This window comes from Oncorhynchus tshawytscha, linkage group LG03 (genome assembly GCF_018296145.1).
Source record: "Oncorhynchus tshawytscha isolate Ot180627B linkage group LG03, Otsh_v2.0, whole genome shotgun sequence".
Taxonomy (NCBI): domain Eukaryota; kingdom Metazoa; phylum Chordata; class Actinopteri; order Salmoniformes; family Salmonidae; genus Oncorhynchus; species Oncorhynchus tshawytscha.
The window spans coordinates 33,655,953-33,680,656 of record NC_056431.1 but is presented as its reverse complement, the minus strand read 5'-3'; the positions used below and the strand labels follow the sequence as shown (position 1 = coordinate 33,680,656).

At 40.1% G+C, this 24,704-nt stretch overlaps 1 protein-coding gene across 23 annotated transcripts in view; it reads left to right on the top strand.

The window, feature by feature from the left end:
- LOC112234653 (E3 ubiquitin-protein ligase MYCBP2-like) overlaps window positions 1–24,704 on the top strand; it is a 326,118-nt gene that overhangs the window by 147,272 nt on the left and 154,142 nt on the right. For all 23 annotated transcript variants that reach the window (XM_042314694.1, XM_042314668.1, XM_042314744.1 and 20 more), the window contains 4 exons: window positions 707–860; window positions 20,479–20,651; window positions 21,800–21,925; window positions 22,332–22,459. In XM_042314694.1, coding sequence (XP_042170628.1) covers window positions 707–860; window positions 20,479–20,651; window positions 21,800–21,925; window positions 22,332–22,459 — 581 coding nt within the window. The remainder of the gene's footprint in view (window positions 1–706; window positions 861–20,478; window positions 20,652–21,799; window positions 21,926–22,331; window positions 22,460–24,704) is intronic.

Sequence of the window (24,704 nt, the reverse complement as noted above, 5' to 3'; positions counted from 1 at the left end):
GGGGGAATAGGTTTTGCTGTGTCCTCTTCACGACTGTCTTGGTGTGCTTGAACCATGTTAGTTTGGTGATGTGGACACCAAGGAACTTGAAACTTTCAACTTGCTCCTCTACAGCCTCGTCAATGAGAAACCTCTTATGAAGTTGTTTTTTTTTTAGCATCAACTGGGAATTTTATCTTTTTGACTGATATATATGATTGTTTCATAACGGCAAAGTAGCTCTAATGCTGTCAGTTCCACTGTAAAGGTCCAATGCAGCAGTTGTTATTTCAATATTAAATCATTTCTGGGCAACAATTAAGTACCTTACAGTGATTGTTTTCAATTAAAATGCTCAAAAAGTAACAATAAATGCTTCATAGCGAAGGGCAATTTCTCAAGCGAAGATTTAGCTAGGACTGTCTGGGAGTGGTCTGAGTGGGGAGGGGAAAACTGGCTCTTATTGGCAGAGAGGTTTAAATCTTCTTTCTTAATGGACTATTAACTAATTCACCGCCTGCTGATTGTCACCAGGCATACAAAAACTCCATCCCACCAAAACAGGCACAAATTTCAGCCCATCTTTTCAAACTGCTCTTACAACTTAAAGGGCATTATCATTTCACAATTTTAATTCTAACCTCATAATGTATATAAAACACTGGTAAATCACATTTTTGACTGCACTGTGCTTTTAATTAACCTCTCTTCTCTGTGTCCGTACCAGGCTTAGTCCCCACCTCAGTGTCGGAGCCCCCCCCCTTTAAATGCCTGCTGATCAACAAGCTGGATGGCAGCTGCCGCACCTTCAATGACTCAGAGCAGGAGGACCTGCAGGGCTTCGGCCTCTGTCTTGACCCAGTCTACGACGTCATCTGGAGGTCAGACTCATTCTCTTTCTCTTTATTTCAACTTTTATCTCTTTCTCTCTATCCCTCCCTATTTCCTGTTCTTCTGAGTTTAGCTGTGTCTCATAGAACATCGTTTTATATAAATAGGGTGCACTATTAATGTTTTCACACTAACGAGCAGAAACTGGTTACAGATCCTCCATAATTGTTGGAACCATGCTGGAAAGGGCAATAGGGAAATAAAAAGCAGAGTCAGATCAGTACGGTTTGGGTCAGTCCTGTGGAGTGAATCTAGCATTGGTGATGCTATGTGGGGAGTATGGTATCATTTCAGACTCACTCTCCTTTTAAATGTGACAGACAGGAAACTCAAAACCCATAGTCATAACCGCAGTGGTTTTAACGGTGTTATTTTTTCTACCACTGTTAAGAGTACTGGTGGTACGGAGGGAGTATCAGAGGTAGTTTGTTTGCTTTGACTCGGTGTTGTAAGATATATTCTTATTTTCTAGATTGGAACGTTTAACACACATAGAACTGGGCTGTAGGCTATATCGTATTTAACTTTATAAACGAGGTAGTTTGAATTCCAGCCATGTACATATGAGACGACCTACGGCTATGATGCAAAAAATCTTTACTGTTCTATTTCAAGTAGCTCTGTGTTCTTGATATGCCACGCAAATGTGGAGAAAAGCAATAAGGCATTTATTTAACACATTAATACCCCTTGGTTCTAGCCTAGAGTTTGGTTTGCAAACATGGGGGTTTGTTAAAACCTTTCCGACCTCTGCAACAAAGTTGCAATTTACAAATGCAATCTCCCCTGTAGCCTAACATAGAGAGTGAAGAATGTCATAACGAGGCAGCAGCTTCACTGAGCCAGACAGGCGAATAATGCATCAGCATCATTATTATGAATATTTACAAATGTCAATTGAAAACCGCTAAAGCAAACCAAAATGCAGGTAGTTTGACTGATTGTGTTTGTTGTCCATGGCTAATAGGTAGCAATTGCCAAGAATGCATAGCAGGACGCCTGCCTAGCAACCATTCTTTGATTGCATAGCAAAGATGGAAAGAATCACAATAGCAAGCAGAAAAAAAAGAGTCACAATAGCAAGCAAATTTAGTTCCAGGTGCTGAAAAATACATTCCTATGTTTTTTGGTTTTCATTGTCTTGAGATTGACATTAATCTACAGGATAGGGAGTTTATAATGTTAAACACTACCAGCCAAAAGTTTGGACATACCTACTCATTCAAGGGTTTTTCTTTATTTGTACTATTTTCTACATTGTAGAATAATAATGAAGACATCACCTTTGAAAAAGCACATGTAATTTCTAAAAAAGTGTTAAACAAATCCAATAATTTGAGATTATTCAAAGTAGCCACCCTTTGCCTTGTCCTGACAGCTTTGCACACTCTTGGCATTCTCTCAACCAGCTTCATGAGGTCACCTGGAATGCATTTCAATTAACAGGTGTGCCTTGTCAAAAGTTAATTTGTGGAATTTCTTTCTTTCCTTAATGCTTTTGAGCCAATCAGTTGTGTTGTGACATGGTAGGGGTGGTATACAGAAGATAGCCCTTTTTCGTACAAGACCAAGTCCATATTATGGCAGCTCAAATAAGCGAAGAAAAACGACAGTCCATCATTACTTTAAGACATGAAGATCAGTCAAGAAATGTGAAAGTTTCTTCAAGTGCAGTTGCAAAAACCATCCAGCGCTATGATGAAACTGGCTCTCATGAGGACCGCCACAGGAAAGGAAGACTCAGAGTTTCCTATTCTGCAGAGGATAAGTTTGTTACTGTTGCTAGCCTCAGAAATTGCTTCCCAAATAAATGCTTTACAGTGTTCAAGTAACAGACACATCTCAACAACAACTGTTCAGAGGAGACTGTGTGAATCAGGCCTTCAAGGTTGAATTGCTGCAAAGAAACCACTACTAAAGGACACCAAAAATAAGAAGAGATTTTTGGTTCCAACCGCCGTGTCTTTGTGAGAAGCAGAATAGGTGTACAGCTGACCTCCACGTGTGTGGTTCCCACCGTGAAGCATGGAGGAGGAGTTGTGATGGTGTGGGGGTGCTTTGCTGCTGACACTGTCAGTGATTTATTTAGAATTTAAGGCACACTTAACCAGCATGGCTACCTCAGCATTCTGCATCCATACGCCATCCCATCTGGTTTGAGCTTATTGGGACTATCATTTGTTTTTCAACAGGACAATGACCCAACACACCTCCAGACTGTGTAACGGCTATTTGACGAAGAAGGATGATTTGGACTGCAGATTGAAGGAAAAGCAGCCAACAAGTGCTCAGCAACAAGTCCTTCAAGATTATTGGATAACATTCCTTGTGAAGCTGGTTGAGAGAATGCCAAGAGTGTGCAAAGCTGTCATCAAGGCAAATGGTGGCTACTTTTAAGAATTTGAAATATAAATTCTAGATTTGCTAAACACTTTTTTGTTACAACATGATTCCATATGTGTTGTTTTATAGTTTTTATGTCATCACTATTCTATAATTTAGAAAATGGAAAAAAACAACAACCCTTGAATGAGTAGGTGTGTCCAAACTTTTGACTGGTACTGTGTAAGTTACAACAGAGCCCATTTTCAGCAATATAAGATGTTCTATGTGTTATTTTGCTTATGATTAGCTGCTGTGTGTTACTGTTTGAAAGGTTTGCAATCGCGCCAGTTGACATTAAGTTGTCTACAGTCATGGCTAACAGGCAAGGAAACTGATGGCTCGAGAAGTCAGAGATTTGATTTCAAACGGATTTGACCACAATTCACCATATTCCCAATGTCGAAGTTGCTTATGACTGTGATTAACACGAATATTGACAGCCTATACCCATTATTTGTGCAGATTACGCTAGGTGGGGCGCTACTTGTCTCACTTTATCTTAGTCTCTTGATCGTCTAAAATATCATAAAATCCTCTGCAACTCTGTTGATAAGCATACGTTTATGTTTAACTTCTCTGCTTCACGTTGACCACCTAAGGTCGATGCCTGCACCCCTGGTGAAATAAAATGAGCATAATTGTAAAATAATCCCCCCAAAAATCTGTCAATTTAACCTGGAGGTATGTTTGCATTGGTTGCATCTCAATCTACCACGTCCGCAAATGTAACACTTCCGCATCTGCGGTGAAATGTGACAGCTAGAGCGGTGTTTGTCAGAATATAAGACATCCCGATCATCTCGGTCTTCTCACAAAATCTTTGGTTTGGCCTACAAACTATTATGACCCCTTTATGGAAAGATGAGACTCTCACCAACACGATGGTGTTTTGCTCTACAACCCCCCACAAGTGTCTTGGGACTCGTCTGAAGTTGTTACAGCCGATCTGCAGCGACAGAACAGTTTGGGCTACACACTAATATGACCCGTCTGTGTAAAGGCGAGACTCTCGCGAACACGTACATGTCGGTTTTGCTCTAGGATGCCCACAGGCCGCACAAGGCTTATCGGAAGGTTTCCTGTACCAGTTGAAAAAATGTATGGAAGTATATGGACTGTTTAGTTCCAAACAATAAGGGGTTAAATATATATATTTTTTAAATAATGTTTCCTGTTCTTATCTCTCTCAGATATAGGATAGACTTCAGAACAAACTTCCTTTCGATTTTTGGGGGTGGTACTATCTGTTGTTCCATGTGTTTGTATGGGCTAATAGCGGTAATATATATATTTTTAAGGGGTCTTAAAATTCAAAATCAAATAGCAAAATGATCCTTAGTAAAACAATTCCATATACACTACATGACTAAAAGTATGTGGACACCTTCTCGTCAAACATCTCATTCCAAAATCATGGGCATTATTATGGCTTTCCACTAGATCTTTGAACATTGCTTCCATTCAGTGACAAGCATTAGTGAGGTTGGGCACTAATATTTGCCACTGATGTTTAGCAATTGGACCTGGCTCGAAGCTGGCGTTCCAATTCATCCCAATGGTGTTTGATTCGGTTGAGGTCAGGGCTCTGTGCAGACCAGTCAAGTTCTTACACACCGATCTCGGCAAACCATTTTTTATGGACCTTGCTTTATGCACTGGGGACATTGTCATGCTGAAACAGGAAAGGGCCCCAAACTCTTGCCACAAAGTTGGAAGCACAGAATTGTATTTTTAGAACACAAGGCCCACACTGAACAAAAATATAAACGCAACAGGCGACATTTTCAAAGATTTTACTGAGTTACAGTTCATATGAGACCGCTTTCAGGAAACTAGGCATATGTCGCAAGTCACGACTTCACGGGAAAGCTGTTTGAAAGTTTAATTTTGTTTTGTTTTATCAAAATGCATTTTTTTGGCAGAAATGCCTTCTCAAACATGTTAACTTTAATGTGCCTTATTATCAAACTTGTATGCCATAAATGGTTAAATTTCGAGCCTAGATGGTTTAGCCACAGAAAAGCGAACAACCTTCCGCTAGCCATGATTGGCTGAAATAGAGTGGGTTGGACATACTGAGAGATGAGTTGAGATTGGTCTACCATATAGTACGAGTCTGTCTATTGGAGCTGGTCAATATGTTTAGGTTATCGTGTCGAACACAGCTTGATTTTTTTTTTTTAAGAAGGCCAGCATCCCGGAGTCACCTCTTCATTGTTGACATTGAGACTGGTGTTTTGCGGGTGCTATTTAATGAAGCTGCCAGTTGAGGACTTGTGAGGCGTCTGTTTCTCAAACTTGACACTAATGTACTTGTCCTCTTGCTCAGTTGTGCAATGGGGCCTCCCACTTTTTCTATTCTGGTTAGAGCCAGTTTGCGCTGTTCTGTGAAGGGAGTAGTACACATTACTGTACGATATTTTCAGTTTCTTGGCAATTCCTCGCATGGAATAGCCTTCATTTCTCAGAACAAGAATAGACTGACGAGTTTCAGAAGAAATGTCTTTGTTTCTAGCCATTTTGAGCCTGTAATCGAACCCACAAATGCTGATGCTCCAGATACTCAACTAGTCTAAAGAAGGACAGTTTTATTGCTTCTTTAACCTCTCTGGTATATGTGGGATGGTAAGCGTCCCACCTCGCCAACAGCCAGTGAAAGTGCAGGGCGCCAAATTCAAAACAACAAAAATCTCATAATTAAAATTCCTCAAGCATACAAGTATTTTACACCATTTTAAAGAATTCTCATTAATCCAGCCATAGTGTCGGATTTCAAAAATGCTTTACAGCGAAAGCAGCACAAACAATTATGTTAGTTCACCACCAACTCACAGAAAAACACAGCCATTTTTCCTGCCAATGAGAGGAGTCACAAAAAGCACAGGTAAAAGGTAAAATTAATCACTAACCTTTGATTATCTTCATCAGATGACACTCATAGGACTTCATGTTACACAATACATGTATGTTTTGTTCGATAAAGTGCATATTTTTATAAAAAAAATCTCATTTTACATTGGCGCGTTATGTTCAGTAGTTCTAAAACATGCAGTGATTGTGCAGAGAGCCACATCTATTTACAGAAATACTCTTTATAAATGTTGATGAAAGTACAACTATTATACATGGAGTTAGAGATATACTTCTGCTTAATGTAACTGCTGTGTCAGATTTCAAAAAAACTTTACGGAAAAAGCAAAACATGCAATAATCTGAGTACAGCTTTCAGACAACCAATCAGCCAAAAAGATATCCGCCATATTGGGCAGTCAACATTAGTCATAAATAGCATTATAAATATTCACTTACCTTTGATGATCTTCATCAGAATGCACTCCCAGGAATCCCAGTTCCCCATTAAATGTTTGTTTTGTTCGATAATGTCCATAATTTTCTTCAGCTTCTTTTGTTGGGCGTTTGGTAAACAAATCAAAAGCGCGTTCAGCTCCCGCCGAACGAAAATGTCAAAGTTCCTTTACAGCCCGTAGAAACTTCTCAAACTAAGTATAGAATCAATCTTTAGGATGTTTTTATCATAAATCTTCAATAATGTTCCAACCGGAGAAATCCTATGTCTGTAGAAAAGCAATGGAATGTGAGTTAACTCTCTCGTGACCGCGCCTCAGAGCCAGTGGCAATCTGCCAGACACCTGGCTCGATCCCCTCTCATTCTCTCCCCCTTCACAGTAGAATCCTCAAACAAAGTTCTAAAGACTGTTGACAACTAGTGGAAGCCTAAGGAAGTGCAACATAACCAATATCCCACTGTATCAACAATAGGGGTTGAGTTAAAAAAACTACAAGCCTCAGATTTCCCACTTCCTGGTTGTTTTTTTCTCTGGTTTTTGCCTGACATATGAGTTCTGTTATACTCAGACATAATTCAAACAGTTTTAGAAACTTCAGAGTGTTTTCTATCCAATACTACTAATAAAATGCATATATTAGCATCTGGGACAGAGTAGCAGGCAGTTTACCCTGGGCACCTTATTCATCCAAGCTACTCAATACTGCCCCCCTGTCACCAAGAAGTTAATCAGGACAACAGTTTTCAGCTGTGCTAACATAATTGCAAAATGGATTTCTAATGATCAATTAGATCAAAAACAAGGACAGTTCTAAGTGCCTTCAAACTTTTGAATGGTAGTGTACATTTAAGGGCCAGCTATGCTGTCCTGTTCTGAGCCAATTGTAATTTTCCGAGGTCCCTCTGCGGCACCTGACCACACGACTGAACAGTAGTCCAGGTGCGACAAAACTATAGGCTGTAAGACCTGCCTTCTTGATAGTGTTGTTAAAAAGCACTTTATTGTGGATAGACTTCTCCCAATCTTAGCTACTGTTGTATCAACATGTTTTGACCATTAGCCACATCAACTTGCTCAATTTCCACATGATTTATTACAAGATTTAGTTATATTTAAGACTAACTTAATCCTTGCCACCCACTCTGAAACTAACTTAATCGCTTTGTGTTGCTGTGACTTCACTCACTGTCGTAGTTGACGTGTATAATGTTGAGTCATCCGCATACATAGACACACTGGTTTTACTCAAAGCCAGTGGCATGTCATTGGTAAAGATTGAAAAATGTAAGGCTGCTGCCCTGGGAAACTCCTTACGTTGGAGAGGCTTCCATTAAAGAACATCCTCTGTGTTCTGTTAGATAGGTAACTCTTTATTCACAATATAGCTGGGGGTGTAACGCCATAACACATGTTTTTCCCTCAGCAGACTATGATCGATAATGTCAAAAGCCGCACTGAAGTCTATCAATAGATTCCCAACAATCGTTTTATCAATTTCTCTCTCACAAATGACTGACTGATGACTGAAGTGTTTTGCTTGATGAATGTCCATCCCTATAAGCTTGCTATAAGTCTCTTTTCAATTTGTTTACTGTAAATTAGCATTGTCTTTGGTCAAAAACTATTTTTTTCCAAAAGTTTACTAAGAGTTGGTAAAAGCCTACTAGATGATAAATGGTTTAGAACTAGGACAGAAGAATTTATAACTGACTTTTTCAGACATAACATAGGTACAGCAGATCCCCTTACTATATGGGACACTTTTAAATGTGCCTTTAGAGGCAATGCAATTCAGTACTCATCTATAAAACAAACGCAATTTAGATCAAGAGTCCATATTAACAAAGGAAATTGAAGGACTAACAGTACAGTTAGATAGCAATAAAAACATTACTATAGAGGCACAGAATAAGTTAGAGGAAAAACAAAAAGAAATGGAGGAACTTATTCAAGAAAGATCTAGTGTAATATATTATAAAAATAAAGCGAACTGGATGGAATATGGGGAAAAATGCACCAAATTCTTTTTCAATTTTCAATATAGAAATGCTACCAAAAAAAATGTATTAAAACTTGTTACAAATGATGGAGTCACGCATGATTCACCGATAGATATTTTGAAAGAGGAAGTAAAGTACTTTAAGAATATGTTTTCATTTCAGACTCCTCCATCTCCACTAACTGAAACTTAATTGTATGGATTTTTTTCCTAATAAGAATGTAAAATTAATATCTGTACAGAAAGACTCATGTGAAGGCCAAATTACAGAGGAGGAACTGCTTGAGGCAATTGGGGCTTTTAAGGATGGGAAAACTCCAGGGCTGGATGGCATACCAGTGGAAGTATACTAAACTTCTTTTGGTATACTCAAAGGACCATTGTTGGCTTGTTTTAACCACTCCTGTATAAATGGTAGATTATCAGACGCGCAACAAGAAGGTGATGCAAAAATCCTAGCAAAATGCTTGGCAGGTGGCGACCACAGACCACTTCTCAGCTCCTATGCTTCCTGGCTGATGTTTTGGTCACTTCTGAATGCTGGCGTTGCTTTCACTCTAGTGGTAGCATGAGACGGAGTCTACAACCCACACAAGTGGCTCAGGTAGTGCAGCTCATCCAGGATGGCACATCAATGCGAGCTGTGGCAAGAAGGTTTGCTGTGTCTGTCAGCGTAGTGTCCAGAGCATGGAGGCGCTACCAGGAGACAGGCCAGTACATCAGGAGACGTGGAGGAGGCCGTAGGAGGGCAACAACCCAGCAGCAGGACCGCTACCTCCACCTTTGTGCAAGGAGGAGCCGGAGGAGCACTGCCAGAGCCCTGCAAAATGACCTCCAGCAAGCCACAAATGTGCATGTGTCTGCTCAAATGGTCAGAAACAGACTCCATGAGGGTGGTATGAGGGCCCGACATCCACAGGTGGGGGTTGTGCTTACAGCCCAACACCGTGCAGGATGTTTTTCATTTGCCAGAGAACACCAAGATTGGAAAATTTGCCACTGGCGTCCTGTGCTCTTCACAGAAAGCAGGTTCACACTGAGCACATGTGACAGTCTGGAGACGCCGTGGAGAACGTTCTGCTGCCTGCAACATCCTCCAGCATGACCGGTTTGGAGGTGGGTCAGTCATGGTGTGGGGTGGCATTTCTTTGGGGGGCCGCACAGCCCTCAATGTGCTCGCCAGAGGTAGCCTGACTGCCATTAGGTACCGAGATGAGATCCTCAGACCCCTTGTGAGACCATATGCTGGTGCGGTTGGCCCTGGGTTCCTCCTAATGCAAGACAATGCTAGACCTCATGTGGGTGGAGTGTGTCAGCAGTTCCTGCAAGAGGAAGGCATTGATGCTATGGACTGGCCCGCCCGTTCCCCAGACCTGAATCCAATTGAGCACATCTGGGACATCATGTCTCGCTCCATCCACCCATCCATCCATCCGCCACGTTGCACCACAGACTGTCCAGGAATTGGCGGATGCTTTAGTCCAGGTCTGGGAGGAGATCCCCCAGGAGACCATCCGCCACCTCATCAGGAGCATGCCCAGGCAGGTCATACAGGCACGTGGAGGCCACACACTACTGAGCCTCATTTTGACTTGTTTTAAGGACATTAAATCAAAGTTGGATCAGCCTGTACTGTGGTTTTCCACTTTAATTTTGAGTGTGACTCCAAATCCATCGTAATGTTAGCTGTAAAGATTAGATCATTCAATAATATTAAGGTATTAGAAATCCGTGGCCTAAAAACTAAGGTGTCATTGTATGCTGATGATTCATGTTTTCTTTTAAAACCACAATTAGTCTCTCCACGGCCTCTTAGAGGATCTAGATACTTTTGCTATCCTCTCTGGATTAAAACCAAATTATGATAAATGTACCAATAGTGTACCACTACCAAATGTACTTGATCACTAAAAAATGCACATTTTACATTACCATTTAGTTTACCAGTTAAATGGTCTGATGGAGATGTAGACATACTTGGTATACAAATCCCAAAGGAAAGAAATGATCTCACTCCAATACATTTTTATAGAAAGTTAACAAAAATAGATAAGATCTTGCCACCATGGAAAGGAAAATACCTGTCTATTTGTGGAAAAATCACCCTGATTAACTCCTTAGTTACATCACAGTTGACCTATTTGCTTATGGTTTTGCCTACTCCTAGTGACCTGCTTTTTAAATTATATGAACAAAAAATATTCAATTTTATTTGGAACGGCAAACCAGATAAAATTAAAAGGGCCTATTTATATAACGAAAATGAATTTGGTGGGCAGAAATGATTCAATATTAAAGCATTATACGTCTCACTAAAGGCATCAGTCATACAAAAGTTATACTTAAATTCAAACTGGTTCTCTAGTCAATTGGTATGAATATCTCATCCTATATTCAGCGGGGGCTTTCCCCCTTAATTCAGATTACACCTGCTCACTTTCAGTTGTTTGAAAAGGAAATAATCTCCAAAATATCTTTCTTTTTTAAACAAGCCTTAGACAGTTGGTTGCAATTTCAGTTTAATCCACCTGAAAGGACGGATTATATAGTACAACAAGTATTCAAATAAATAGTACATTCAAATATACTAATTGTATTTATCGAAGAAATGTTTAAAAAACGTATAATTTTAGTGAATGATATCATAAATAGGACTGGTGGAGTTGTTTCACACATGTAGCTAACTAAAACATATGGAAATGTCTGCTACACTCAAAATTACAACCAATTATTATTGATTATTAATCATTACCACACAAATGGAAGAGGCAAGTAGAAGGGGAAAAAAGTAAGGAACTTGTATGTCGGCCCAGTATTAAAGAACATAAATGGTTAAAGAAATGTGTGATAAATAAAAACATATACCAATTTCTTTTAAGGACCAAAAAACTGACAGCTGTGCCATATAAATTGCAAAATAGTTGGGAAGAGATTTTCAATGTACCCATTCCATGGCACATGGTTTATGAATTGATACGCAAAACAACGCCGGATTCAACTAATGTAATGTTATATGTATAGGGGATACAGTCTTCCCAGCTCTGCAGATTCTGCTGTGAGGAGGCAGAGTCATTAGATCATTTATTTTGGTATTGTCCATATGTAGCTCATTTTTGGTCACAGGTCCAGGAATGGCTGAAGAATTGCAACATTTGCCTAGAACTAACACTACAGATAGCAATACTGGGTGATTTGAAAAGCCATAGTTAATCAATCAATAATATAATAATTATTTTAGCAAAAATGTTTATTTTTAATTTACAATCTGTAGAAGCTATGAGAATAGGAAGGTCCAATTATTTTGTGAAGCATCACAGCACAGTTGAAAAATATATGGCAAGTAGAAATCCGAAATGGATGATGTTGAGAGACAGATCGGAGGGGTTGAGTGGAGCTGAAGTGTGAGACTAATAACAAGATAAACAATGTAAAGCATACGGGATCTGTAGAATGTATATAGGTTCGGAGCTTTTGTGAAATAGCATAGTTACAAATAGAAATCAAACTGGATGGACATCAGAAATAGAGGAAGGACTATGAACAAAGAACTATTGTAAAGTAGACTGTAAAATGTGTATAAGATGTATGATTGAAGGTAGAAGCAGAAGTGTTTATTAGTTTACTCCAATTGGGGGATCGGCGGTAGGGTTTGCGGGGAATAATAATAAAGGTATATTCTTTAAAAAAGTATGTATGTCTATATAGGTATGTGTGTGTATATATATGCATGCGTGTATGGATATATATATTTACCTTAAAAAATATGGGGGATTGGAAATGATGCAGACAATTACATTGGAAGCAACATTCTTTCCGCAATATTAAGCTGATCCACCCTCAAAAAAATAAAAAGAGTTGGTAACAGGCTGATTGTTCAGCTATTTGAGCCAGTGAAGGGGGCTTTACTATTCTTGGGGAGCAAAATTACTTTTCCTTCCCTCTAGGCCTGAGGGCGCAAACTTTTTAGTAGGCTTAGATTGAATACAGTGGCAAGAAAAAGTATGTGAACACGTTGGAAATGCCTGGATTTCTGCATAAATTGGTCATCAAATTTCTGCAGAAATCCAGGTCAATTCAAAGGGTTCACAAACTTTTTCTTGCCACTGGGGCAAAAAAGTATTTAGTCAGCCACGAATTGTGCAAGTTCTCCCACTTAAAAAGATTAGAGAGGCCTGTAATTTTCATCATAGGTACACTTCAACTATGACAGACAAGATTAGGAAAAAAAAATCCAGAAATTCACATTGTAGGATTTTTAATGAATTTATTTGCAAATTATGGTGGATTTAATTTAATTGCTTTTCTGATTTTCGTGACCAGGTTGCCTGCTGCTAGCTAGGCATAATGCTATGCTAGGCTATCGATAAACTTACACAAATGCTTGTCTTGCTTTGGCTGTAAAGAATAATTTCAAAATCTGAGATGACAGGCTGATTAACAAAAGGCTAAGCTGTGTTTCAATATATTTTGCTTGTTATTTCATGAATATGAATATTTTCTAGAGAGATTTTTTTGTCCGTTGTGTTATGCTAATTAGTGTCAGTTGATGACAATTCTCCCGGATCCGGGAGGAGTAGTTCCAAGAGTTAACACTTCCTGTGTGCCTATGTACAAACATTCTTCATAGACAGAGTAGAATTCTGTTAGTTATAGTTCTACGTTAAATGTATACATAATTTAGTCATTATTCATAAAAATCATAATATCCTATCGAAATGAATCAAGTAGGGGCACCATGAAGGGTTTTTATACGTAGAGGTCCCTTTCATTAACTCTACCTTATCATTAACCGTTATACCGTTAATACTTATATAAACAGTATTCTCAATCAACTCAGTTACTATTACTATACTATTCTCATTCTGAAAGGTCGTTAATTTCTCAGACATCAAGAATCCAATTGCTTGTTTAAGGACTTTGATTACTAGGCTAAATATGTTTGATAATGAGGTAGTTACAGTGGTCTTTATAGACCAGATACAAGTGTAATGCAATAGTCACTGACATTGTAAACACTACAGATCAATTGAAAAGGCTTATAGAAACTAACAGGACTTTGGATTTGGGAATTCTTATTTGTGAAAACAGGAGCAGTGTGAGTAAGGTTCCACCAGGGTTGCCCATGGCTAGGCTATCAGTTCGCATCTGACCGTAGACAAAGCACTGACAGTATTTATCATAACATGTAATTAAGACTAACGTACAAGACTAACGGTCTTACAATAATCAGTTACTGCCACCAATGTAATGCAGACACAGCGTCACACCAAAAGGAAATTCAATGCAATGATATACACTACCAGTTAAAATATTTGGACACACCTACTCATTCAAGGGGTTCTCTTTATTTTTACTATTGTCTACATTATAGAATAATAGTGAAGATATCGAAACTATGAAACAACACATAGGGAATCATGTAATCAAAAAGGCATTAAACAAATCAAAATATACTATATTTTATATTTGAGATTGTTCAAATAGCCACCCTTTGCCTTGATGACAGCTTTGCACACTCTTGGCATCCTCTCAACCAGCTTCGCCTGGAATGCTTTTTCAACAGTTAAGCAGTTCCCTCATGTTGAGCACTTTTTTGCACTTGTTGGCTGCTTTTTCTTGACTCTTTTGACAGATACTGTATACTCTAAATGGTGCCTAAGGAAGGTACGCAGCATCATCAAGGACCCCACACACCTCAGTCACGAGCTTTTCTCTCCTTTACCGTCGGGCAGACGGTATCAGAGCATGAGGTCTGAAACCAACTATGCAAATACACTGCTCAAAAAAATAAAGGGAACACTAAAATAATACATCCTAGATCTGAATGAATGAAATATTCTTATTAAATACTTTTTTCTTTACATAGTTGAATGTGCTGACAACAAAATCACACAAAAATTATCAATGGAAATCAAATTGATCAACCCATGGAGGGCTGGATTTGGAGTCACACTCAAAATTAAAGTGGAAAACCACACTACAGGCTGATCCAACGTTGATGTAATGTCCTTAAAAGATGTTCGCTAGAAAAACTAAGGGAAAAAAGCATCAATAGTACTGTTTGTCCGTTTTGAGACTGTGCCGTAGCCAGTATACACGTCCTCAAAATACTAAAGACATCTGTCATTCATTTTGACCTTTTTGCTGAGATTGTAGTTGTGCAATTGTACATCTAAATAAGATGTTTGGTGCAGTATTTGTATGAAAACGAGTTGTCTCATTGAATGACAAAGGCTTTATTGAAGAATCCCTACTGTTGACCAATCACCAACGAGTCGGCTGCAAAGTTTCCGAACAGTTGAAAAAAAAAACTCACCGAAGCCCAAAACAAACAAAAACCTCACAAAATGTCATAATATATGCACAAACTCTTCTGACCGGTTTTGTCTGAGAAGCATATGGACACCTTTAGTCTCAGGTTCATCCCATATGAACACTGATATGTTGAATCCTTACATCTGACTCCGAGAGAAACAATAACCTGAGAGCAACTTTTGCTGAATAACACACTCCGATAACAAGACGAACCACTGAGTCTTCATCTCTCCCGGAAAGGACCCAAACCGACAAAATACTAGACTAAACAAATTGAGAAAAAATGGTGAGCCAACACGAGCTACTACGAGAAATAAGCATCTCCAGCTACAAACTTCAATACATGGACCACTGAATTTTTCCTGCTTCATATCTGCAATAACGAAAACTCAACCAGATGAGACTCGGATACATCACGTAAGTATGTGACCGACCGGCTCGATTATGTATTTGAAGTTGTGTTTTTTACATGGATAAATGTAGAGACTCAGAGCTAGAAAAGTGAACATCATAAACTACAGTTGAGGAACAAAGGGAAAGTCATTCTGTTTTGAAAGTTTATGAACTTGTAATCTCACTTTTGAGAAAATGGCCTTTGAATGTTTTGGTACACCTATTGGAGAGCTCCTCTTTGTCTACACTCATTCAGCATCGTTCACACCCTATTAAGCTTTAGCCACACCGATCTCTTCAAGGGTTCTGTCCTAATAACAGCAGTCAAGCACCCAAGCTGTCTAATTTTGGCTAGCTTGCTAGCTACTTCCACACAATGAGAGAACAGCTCACTCTGACCATTTTACTCACCCTAGCAGAGCTGGTTAGGCTGTTTTTGTTATCCAGAGCGTTGGTGACTACACTTTTTTGCCCACGTTTACTGACACCGGCCATTTTCAACGGGTGTTGAGAGTCGGTTAATTCGCCAGTTATTCTGTGCTCTGGCACACACAGGCAAGAGTGCTCTGAAATTGTTGTTGATAGCCAGAGCGAATTTACCAGTTATGTATATCAACAGTTGTCGCAGTGACATCAACATTCATTTGAAATGTTTACTTGCGTAGTGGAGTCTTTTGTTTAGACATGTAGCTAGCTAGCTAAACAATGAACCATAATCCCAACTCGTGACATTACTACACTGCACGAAACTGCAGGTAGCTAACCAACCATGTTTAATGTTAGCTAGCTAACATTAGGCTATAACTAGCAAAGCAAATGGCTCTGAGATACGAATAATATGACTACACAGATCATACACGTAACATTAGGTAGCGAGCCAGCCAGCCAGCCGTTAGCTAGCTAACAGTACACTTACCTTGAAAGGAAAATGACTTTCTGACAAAATTAGAAACGTGTAATATCTGAAAATGTAACTAGCTCTAGACTCTCTTACCCGTATACATGGATGGACGCTCCTCCCTCTCTGTCCCGTAAGCCATGGTTGCCCTTAGTTTGAAGACATAATCCGGCGACAGGTATTTTCTCATCTCCTTAGCTATCATACTCGAATTCCACTGATTTCAAAACTCGGTCCTCCGGAAAGTGGAGAGCAGCACTTATGGAGTAATATATCTACTACGCAATATACACTGCTCAAAAAAATAAAGGGAACACTAAAATAACACATCCTACATCTGAATGAATTAAATATTCTTATTAAATACTTTTTTCTTTACATAGTTGAATGTGCTGACAACAAAATCACACAAAAATTATCAATGGAAATCAAATTTATCAACCCGTGGAGGTCTGGATTTGGAGTCACACTCAAAGTGGAAAACCACACTACAGGCTGATCCAACTTTGATGTAATGTCCTTAAAACAAGTCAAAATGAGGCTCAGTAGTGTGTGTGGCCTCCACGTGCCTGTATAACCTCCCTACAATGCCTGGGCATGCTCCTGATGAGGTGGCGGATGGTCTCCTGAGGGATCTCCTCCCAGACCTGGACTAAAGCATCTGCCAACTCCTGGACAGTCTGTGGTGCAACGTGGCGTTGGTGGATGGAGCGAGACATGATGTCCCAGATGTGCTCAATTGGATTCAGGTCTGGGGAACGGGCATGCCAGTCCATAGCATCAATGTCTTCCTCTTGCAGGAACTGCTGACACACTCCAGCCACATGAGGTCTTGCATTAGGAGGAACCCAGGGCCAACCACACCAGCGTATGGTCTCACAAAGGGTCTGAGGATCTCATCTCGGTACCAAATGGCAGTCAGGCTACCTCTGGCGAGCACATGGAGGGCTGTGCGGCCCTCCAAAGAAATGCCACCCCACACCATGACTGACCCACCGCCAAACCGGTCATGCTGGAGGATGTTGCAGGCAGCAGAACGTTCTCCACGGCATCTCCAAACTGTCACGTCTGTCACATGTGCTCAGTGTGAACCTGCGTTCATCTGTGAAGAGACAGGGTGCCAGTGGCACAACCCCCACCTGTGGACGTTGGGCCCTCATACCACCCTCATGTAGTCTGTTTCTGACCGTTTGAGCAGACACATGCACACTTGTGGCCTGCTGGAGGTCATTTTGCAGGGCTCTGGCAGTGCTCCTCCTTGCACAAAGGCAGAGGTAGCGGTCCTGCTGCTGGGTTGTTGCCCTCCTATGGCCTCCTCCATGTCTCCTGATGTACTGGCCTGTCTCCTGGTAGCGCCTCCATGCTCTGGACACTACGCTGACAGACACAGCAAACCTCTTGCCACATCTCGCATTGATGTGCCATCCTGGATGAGCTGCACTACCTGAGCCACTTGTGTGGGTTGTAGACTCCGTCTCATGCTACCACTAGAGTGAAAGCACCGCCAGCATTCAAAAGTGACCAAAACATCAGCCAGGAAGCATAGGAACTGAGCAGTGGTCTGTGGTCACCACATGCAGAACCACTCCTTTATTGGGGGTGTCTTGCTAATTGCCTATAATTTCCACCTGTTGTCTATTCCATTTGCACAACAGCATGTGAAATTTATTGTCAATCAGTGTTGCTTCCTAAGTGGACAGTTTGATTTCACAGAAGTGTGATTGACTTGGAGTTACATTGTGTTGTTTAAGTGTTCCCTTAATTCTTTTGAGCAGTGTATATTTTTTAAAAGCAGCGTTAGACAGGATTACCTACACATGCTGACCAGCTCAAAAAGACAAAAGCGTGCTACATGGCAGACCAAGGTTGGAAGGTTGCTGACTTCTTCTGTGGCTAAACCAACTAGGCTCGTAATTTAACATTTTTATTCGTATTAACAGATGGCATACAAGTTTAGTAAGGCACATGAAAGTTCACATGTTCCAGAAAGCCTTTCCACCCCCCACCCCCCCAAAAAACACATTTTGATAATTAAAACAAGTTTACGTTGAAATGGATCTCCAGTGAAGTGATGAAGCGCGACATATGGCTAGTTTCCTGAAACTAGTCACATACACTACCAGTCAAAAGTTTTAGAACACTCATTCAATGCTTATTCTTTATTTTTACTATTTTCTACATTGTGGAATAATAGTGAAGACATAAACTATGAAATAACACACATCATGTAGTAACCAAAACAGTGTTAACCAAATCAAAATACATTTTATATTTTGCATTCTTTAAATAGCCATCACCAATAAGAAGAGACTTGCTTCGGCCAAGAGACATGAGCAATAGACATTAGACCGGTGAAAATCTGTCCTTTGGTCTGTTGAGTCCAAATAATTTATTTTTGGTTCCAACCGCCTTGTCTTTGTGATGCAGAGAAGGTGAACGGATAATCTCTGCATGCGTGGTTCCCACGTGAAGCATGGAGGATGAGGTGTGATGGTGCGGGGGTGCTTTGCTGGTGAAACAACTGTCAGTGATTTCAAAGCACACTTAACCACATGGCTACCACAGCATTCTGCAACGATATGCTATCCCATCTGGTTTGTGCTTAGTGGGATTATCATTTGTTTTTCAACCGGACAGTGACCCAACACACCTCCAGGCTGTGTAAGAGCTATTTGACCAAGAAGGAGAGTGATGAAGTGCTGCATCAGATGACCTGGCCTCCACAATCACCCCGACCTCAACCCAATTGAGATGGTTTGGGATGAGTTGGACCCCAGAGTGAAGGAAAAGCAGCCAACAAGTGCTCAGCACATATGGGAACTCCTTCAAGACTCTTGGAAAAGCATTCCAGTTGAAGCTTGTTGAGGGAATGCCAAGTGTGTGCAAAGCTGTCAAGGCAAAGTGTGGCTGCTTTGAAGTAGTATGCTTGTACCAATCACTTGTTTGATTCCATATGTGTTATTTCATTGTTTTGATGTCTTCACTATTATTCTACAATGTAGAAAATAGTGAAAATAAAAACCCTTGAATGAGAAGATGTGTGTAAACATTTGACTGGTACTGTATGTCCCTGATGGGTAGGAGCACACTCCAAGTGATGTAATGGGCCGTCTTTACCATTGGCTGGAGTGCTTTCTGGTCATGTATGTAGCAACTCCCGTCTGTGATGCAGCCGGTCAAGATGCTCTTGATGGCGCAGCAGTAGTATTTGTAGAGGACCCGAGGCGGCATTCCGAATTTATTCAGCCGCCTTAGGAAGTAGAGACGCTGTTGCGCCCACTGGACAGGGTTCAAGAGGCAAATATTGGCAGTTTTGATTTATTATTTTATTATCCACCACGATCTGTAATTCAACCATATGCTTACTACAAGTTTAGATAGCTGACCGCTAGATGTTTTGCTGGCATGGGCTAATTGACTACAGATGCACAACCACATTTCTAAATTGCACCTTGTGTATTCTAACTCTCATAAGTAAGTGAAAAAATATATATATTTGTTGTAAATGGTTAAAAGCTAGTTGCCCTTCCCTGGTATACAGAGATGAAAACAATTCACAGGGATAAAACAAATGTGACTGTAAATGGTATTAAATGAGTGTGTGCAATTAACCAATTTATAAAAATGCTTAAAATTAACGAATACAACTGAATTCTGTAATTGAACAAATGTGCAGTAGCAAAGTCTGAGGCAAAAGAGAATTTTGATTCCTTTGGAAAGTGGCAAATAGGACTACTTCACTACTGGTTCTATAATTTTTGGTTTAAGTTTGATAAAACATTCAGGATGGAGTTAGCCTGACTAAAACCCTGTATAATGAATTTGTTGCCATGCTACGGTCATGCACTACTCATAAAGTATATTTAGAATATAAGGTTATTATTCAAGTGTCAAACTGTTCATGTCAAACTGACATTTAAGCCATATCGCCTATCCCTTGAGAAATGTCTGGTCTACGAAATACGGTGCATTTGGAAAGTATTCAGACTCCTTCCGTTTTTTGACATTTTGTTACCTTACAGCCTTATTCTAAAATGGATTAAATGAAAATGTTCCTCATCAGTCTATACACAATACCCCATAATAACAATATGAAAACAGGGTTTTTGAAATTTTGCCAATCTATTTGTTAAATTTGTTTTATAATAAGGTTGTAACCTAGCCAAATGTGGAAAGTCAAGGAGTCTGAATGCTTTTCGAATTACCTGTATTTCTGAATGCTCTGTAACCTTGTTACCTTACACACACACAGACATCCTTTAATACCCTCTATTTGATCTTTCAACTCCTCACTGTCCTCCCACCTGTAGATTTCTGCCGGCATCGAGGGAGATGTGGTGCTACAACGCCGTGATTGCCGATGCCCGTGTGCCCTCGGCCACGGACCTCCAGGCCAGCTGCAGCATCCTCAGCCCAGAGCTGGCACTGCCCGCCGGCTCCCACACCACCACCACCCGCTCCCACGGAGCCCTGCACATACTGGGTATAATCAGAATGATGATACGAATTTGACAGACCTCTTTCTGTGGATTTCTACTGATAGGGTAGCGGGTCCCGGGTCATATCCACTGGGAACTAAACGATGTAGACCGTACTTGCTACAAAGTTACAGAAAACTAAACCAACAACCACACAAACATAAATTGGATACATTGTAAACGAAGGTCTAATGATGGAAAACTAGCTAGCATTGATATGTTTTTGTAGAGATTGCATGAATTTCTGTCAATTTTGCAGTCATGATGCAAGTGGCGCTATGCTGTCAAATCCTCCCACATGTTTCTAGTTTGAACAGCTGTTTTCAGCAACTGCTATTGTAGAATTCATTTGTGATATTGGCAGATTTGCTAACAGACGATTTAGCTAACTTTTTGCCTAGTGTTTGATATGCAATGTGATGAACAGTGTGTCTGGAAAACACAGCAACTCTTCTAAGCCAGGCAAAATTGCACATCAGCTTATTGTTATTTATCATTTTCAAACAAGTATCACAAACAAAGCAGCTTGAACGCTTCCGCTCTGTACAATTATCTTGGAAATAATGCCAATATCACGTTGTCCATTATTTTCAAGAAAATTTAAAGTGGATGTGTTTATCTCTTACCTATTTTGGCCGTGTTGGCCAGGAAATACAGTCAGCTATTTGATTCATACTATTTTACTATTTGCCTCAGTATTTAAATTGACATGGCTCTGCCAGCTCAGTGCATCAATGCAACTATTGGCCAAATGTATGTTGCTTGATATCAGTGGTCTCGTCACTCTACTGTCGCTGTCTCTCTCTCACTCCCTCTCTCCGCTTTACACTGAAGCACTTTTGACATTTCCTTTTGATAGCTATTGAAAACGCTTTTAGTACTTAGTGTTAGATCTTATTTATTTAATTATATTCTCTCCGGGCATGGGAGCATTATACATGTGCATACTTTCAGAAAGGCCTAGCTATAAGAAAAGCATTATTCTGTACTATAACCCACTTTAACACAGCGCTATTACAGCAGTACTGCCAAGCACTTTAAAAAAGCATAGCAAAAATAGACAAAACAATTAACAGAGGTGTCAATTCCTCTGATAATGTTAAGCACATTATTAATAATGTTAAGCGAAGTCCCCTGTGTGTGTTGTGACCAGGTTGCCTGGATACGCTGGCGACCATGCAGGAGCTAAAGATGGGTGTGACCAGCACAGAAGAGGAGACTCAGGCCGTTATGAAGGTCTACTCCAAAGAAGACTACAGCGTGGTCAACCGCTTTGAGAGTGAGTCCTCAGTCCACACACGGGATTTTTGCTGATGACTAACAGGAGATCATGGTTTTATTTTCTCATCTTCTACTACAGTATTTGTCACACTCAGCCATTTCTCTTATCACTTTTTCTCTTATCCATTTTTCATGATTTTGGTTTGATTAATTTATTTACAAGACATTCCAGCCAGAAACAACATTACATATACTTCATTACCAGTGATATATTAAAAATGTGCCATTTCAAGTTTATTGTAATTCAAGGAAGCTTTAGGATGTATTGGAACAGTATTCCAATATGTTCATATGTCATATCGCAGTGACTGGATGCTTCTAATAAAACTAACCTCATTGTATTGTTATGAGCACAGATCATGCTGCAGAGCTGACTTATCGCAACTTCTTGTGTAATGTCATAGGTCACGGGGGTGGCTGGGGTTACTCTGCCCACTCGGTGGAGGCCATCCGCTTCTGTGCTGATGCAGACATCCTGCTGGGGGGGCTGGGCCTGTTCGGGGGCCGTGGGGAGTACACCGCTAAGATCAAGGTCAGTGGCAGGGATACTAGCAAATAGACTGCATTTCCTCTAGCTCGGTTTTCTAGGTCCATACATTGCCTTCAGAAAGTATTCATACACCTTTACTTTTTCCACATTTAGTTGTGTTACAGCCTGAATTCAAAATGGATGAAATATTTTTTTCTCAACCAGTTACACACATCTAACCCATCATGACAAAGTGAAAACATGTTTTTGAAAACTTTGCTAATTTCATGAAAATGAAATGCAGAAATATCTCATTTACGTAAGTATTCACACCCCTCAATCAATAATTTGTGGTATCACGTTGGCAGCGACTATGGCTGAGTCTTTCTGGGTGAGTTTCTAGGAGCTTACCACACCTGGGTTGTGCAACATTTGCCCATTATTCTTTTAAAAAATTATTCAAGCTCTGTCAAATTGGTTCTTAGACCATTTTTCTGGTCTTGCCAGATCTGGCCTTGTGTTTTAAGTTATTTTCCTGCTGAAAGGTGAAGTGATCTTTCAGTGTCTGATGGAAAGCAGACTGAACCAGGATTTCCTGTAGAATTTTGCCTGTGCAAGACTAGGTAATGTGTTGTATTTTATTTGCCCCAAACATAACACTTTGTATTCAGGACAAAAAGTTAATTTGCCACATGTTTTGCAGTATTACTTCGTGCATTGTTGCAAACAGGATGCATGTTTTGGAATATTTTTTATATTGTACAGGCTTCCTTTTTTAAAGTCACCATTGTCTACTTAAAAAAAAAATATATATATATACAGTGTGGCAAAAAAGTATTTAGTCAGCCACCAATTGTGCAAGTTCTCCCACTTAAAAAAGATGAGAGAGGCCTATAATTTTCATCATAGGTACACTTCAACTATGACAAAAGAAAAAAAATCCAGAAAATCACATTGTAGGATTTTTTATGAATTTATTTGCAAATTATGGTGGAAAATAAGTATTTGGTCAATAACAAAAGTTTATCTCAATACTTTGTTATATACCCTTTGTTGGCAATGACAGAGGTCAAACGTTTTATGTAAGTCTTCACACAATGTTGCTGGTATTTTGGCCCATTCCTCCATGCAGATCTCCTCTAGAGCAGTGATGTTTTGGGGCTGTTGCTGGGCAACACGGACTTTCAACTCCCTCCAAAGATTTTCTATGGGGTTGAGATCTGGAGACTGGCTAGGCCACTCCAGGACCTTGAAATGCTTCTTATGAAGCCACTCCTTCGTTGCCCGGGTGGTGTGTTTGGGATCATTGTCATGCTGAAAGACCCAGTCACGTTTCATCTTCAATGCCCTTGCTGATGGAAGGAGGTTTTCACTGAAAATCTCACGATAAATGGCCCCATTCTTTCTTTTACACGGATCAGTCGTCCTTGTCCCTTTGCAGAAAAACAGCCCCAAAGCATGATGTTTCCTCCCCCATGCTTCACAGTAGGTATGGTGTTCATTGGATGCAACTCAGCATTCTTTGTCCTCCAAACACGACGAGTTGAGTTTTTACCAACAAGTTCTATCTGGCACTGCAGGATTTGAGTCCCTGGCGGCGTAGTGTGTTACTGATGCTAGGCTTTGTTACTTTGGTCCCAGCTCTCTGCAGGTCATTCACTAGGTCCCCCTGTGTGATTCTGGGATTTTTGTGATCATTTTGAGATCTTGCGTGGAGCCCCAGATCGAGGGAGATTATCAGTGGTCTTGTATGTCTTCCATTTCCTAATAATTGCTCCCACAGTTGATTTCTTCAAACCAAGCTGCTTACCTATTGCAGATTCAGTCTTCCCAGCCTGGTGCAGGTCTACAATTTTGTTTCTGGTGTCCTTTGACAGCTCTTTGGTCTTGGCCATAGTGGAGTTTGGAGTGTGACTGTTTGAGGTTGTGGACAGGTGTCTTTTATACTGATAACAAGTTCAAACAGGTGCCATTAATACAGGTAACGAGCGGAGGACAGAGGAGCCTCTTAAAGAAGAGGTCTGTGAGAGCCAGAAATCTTGCTTGTTTGTAGGTGACCGAACACTTATTTTCCACCATAATGTGCAAATAAATTCATTAAAAATCCTACAATGTGATTTTCTGGATTTTTTTTCTCATTTTGTCTGTCATAGTTGAAGTGTACCTATGATGAAAATTACAGGCCTCATCTTTTTAAGTGGGAGAACTTGAACAATTGCTGGCTGACTAAATACTTTTTTGCCCCACTGTACCAATAGGTGCTGTTCTTTGAGGCATTGGAAAACCTCCCAGTTCTTTTTGGTTGAAT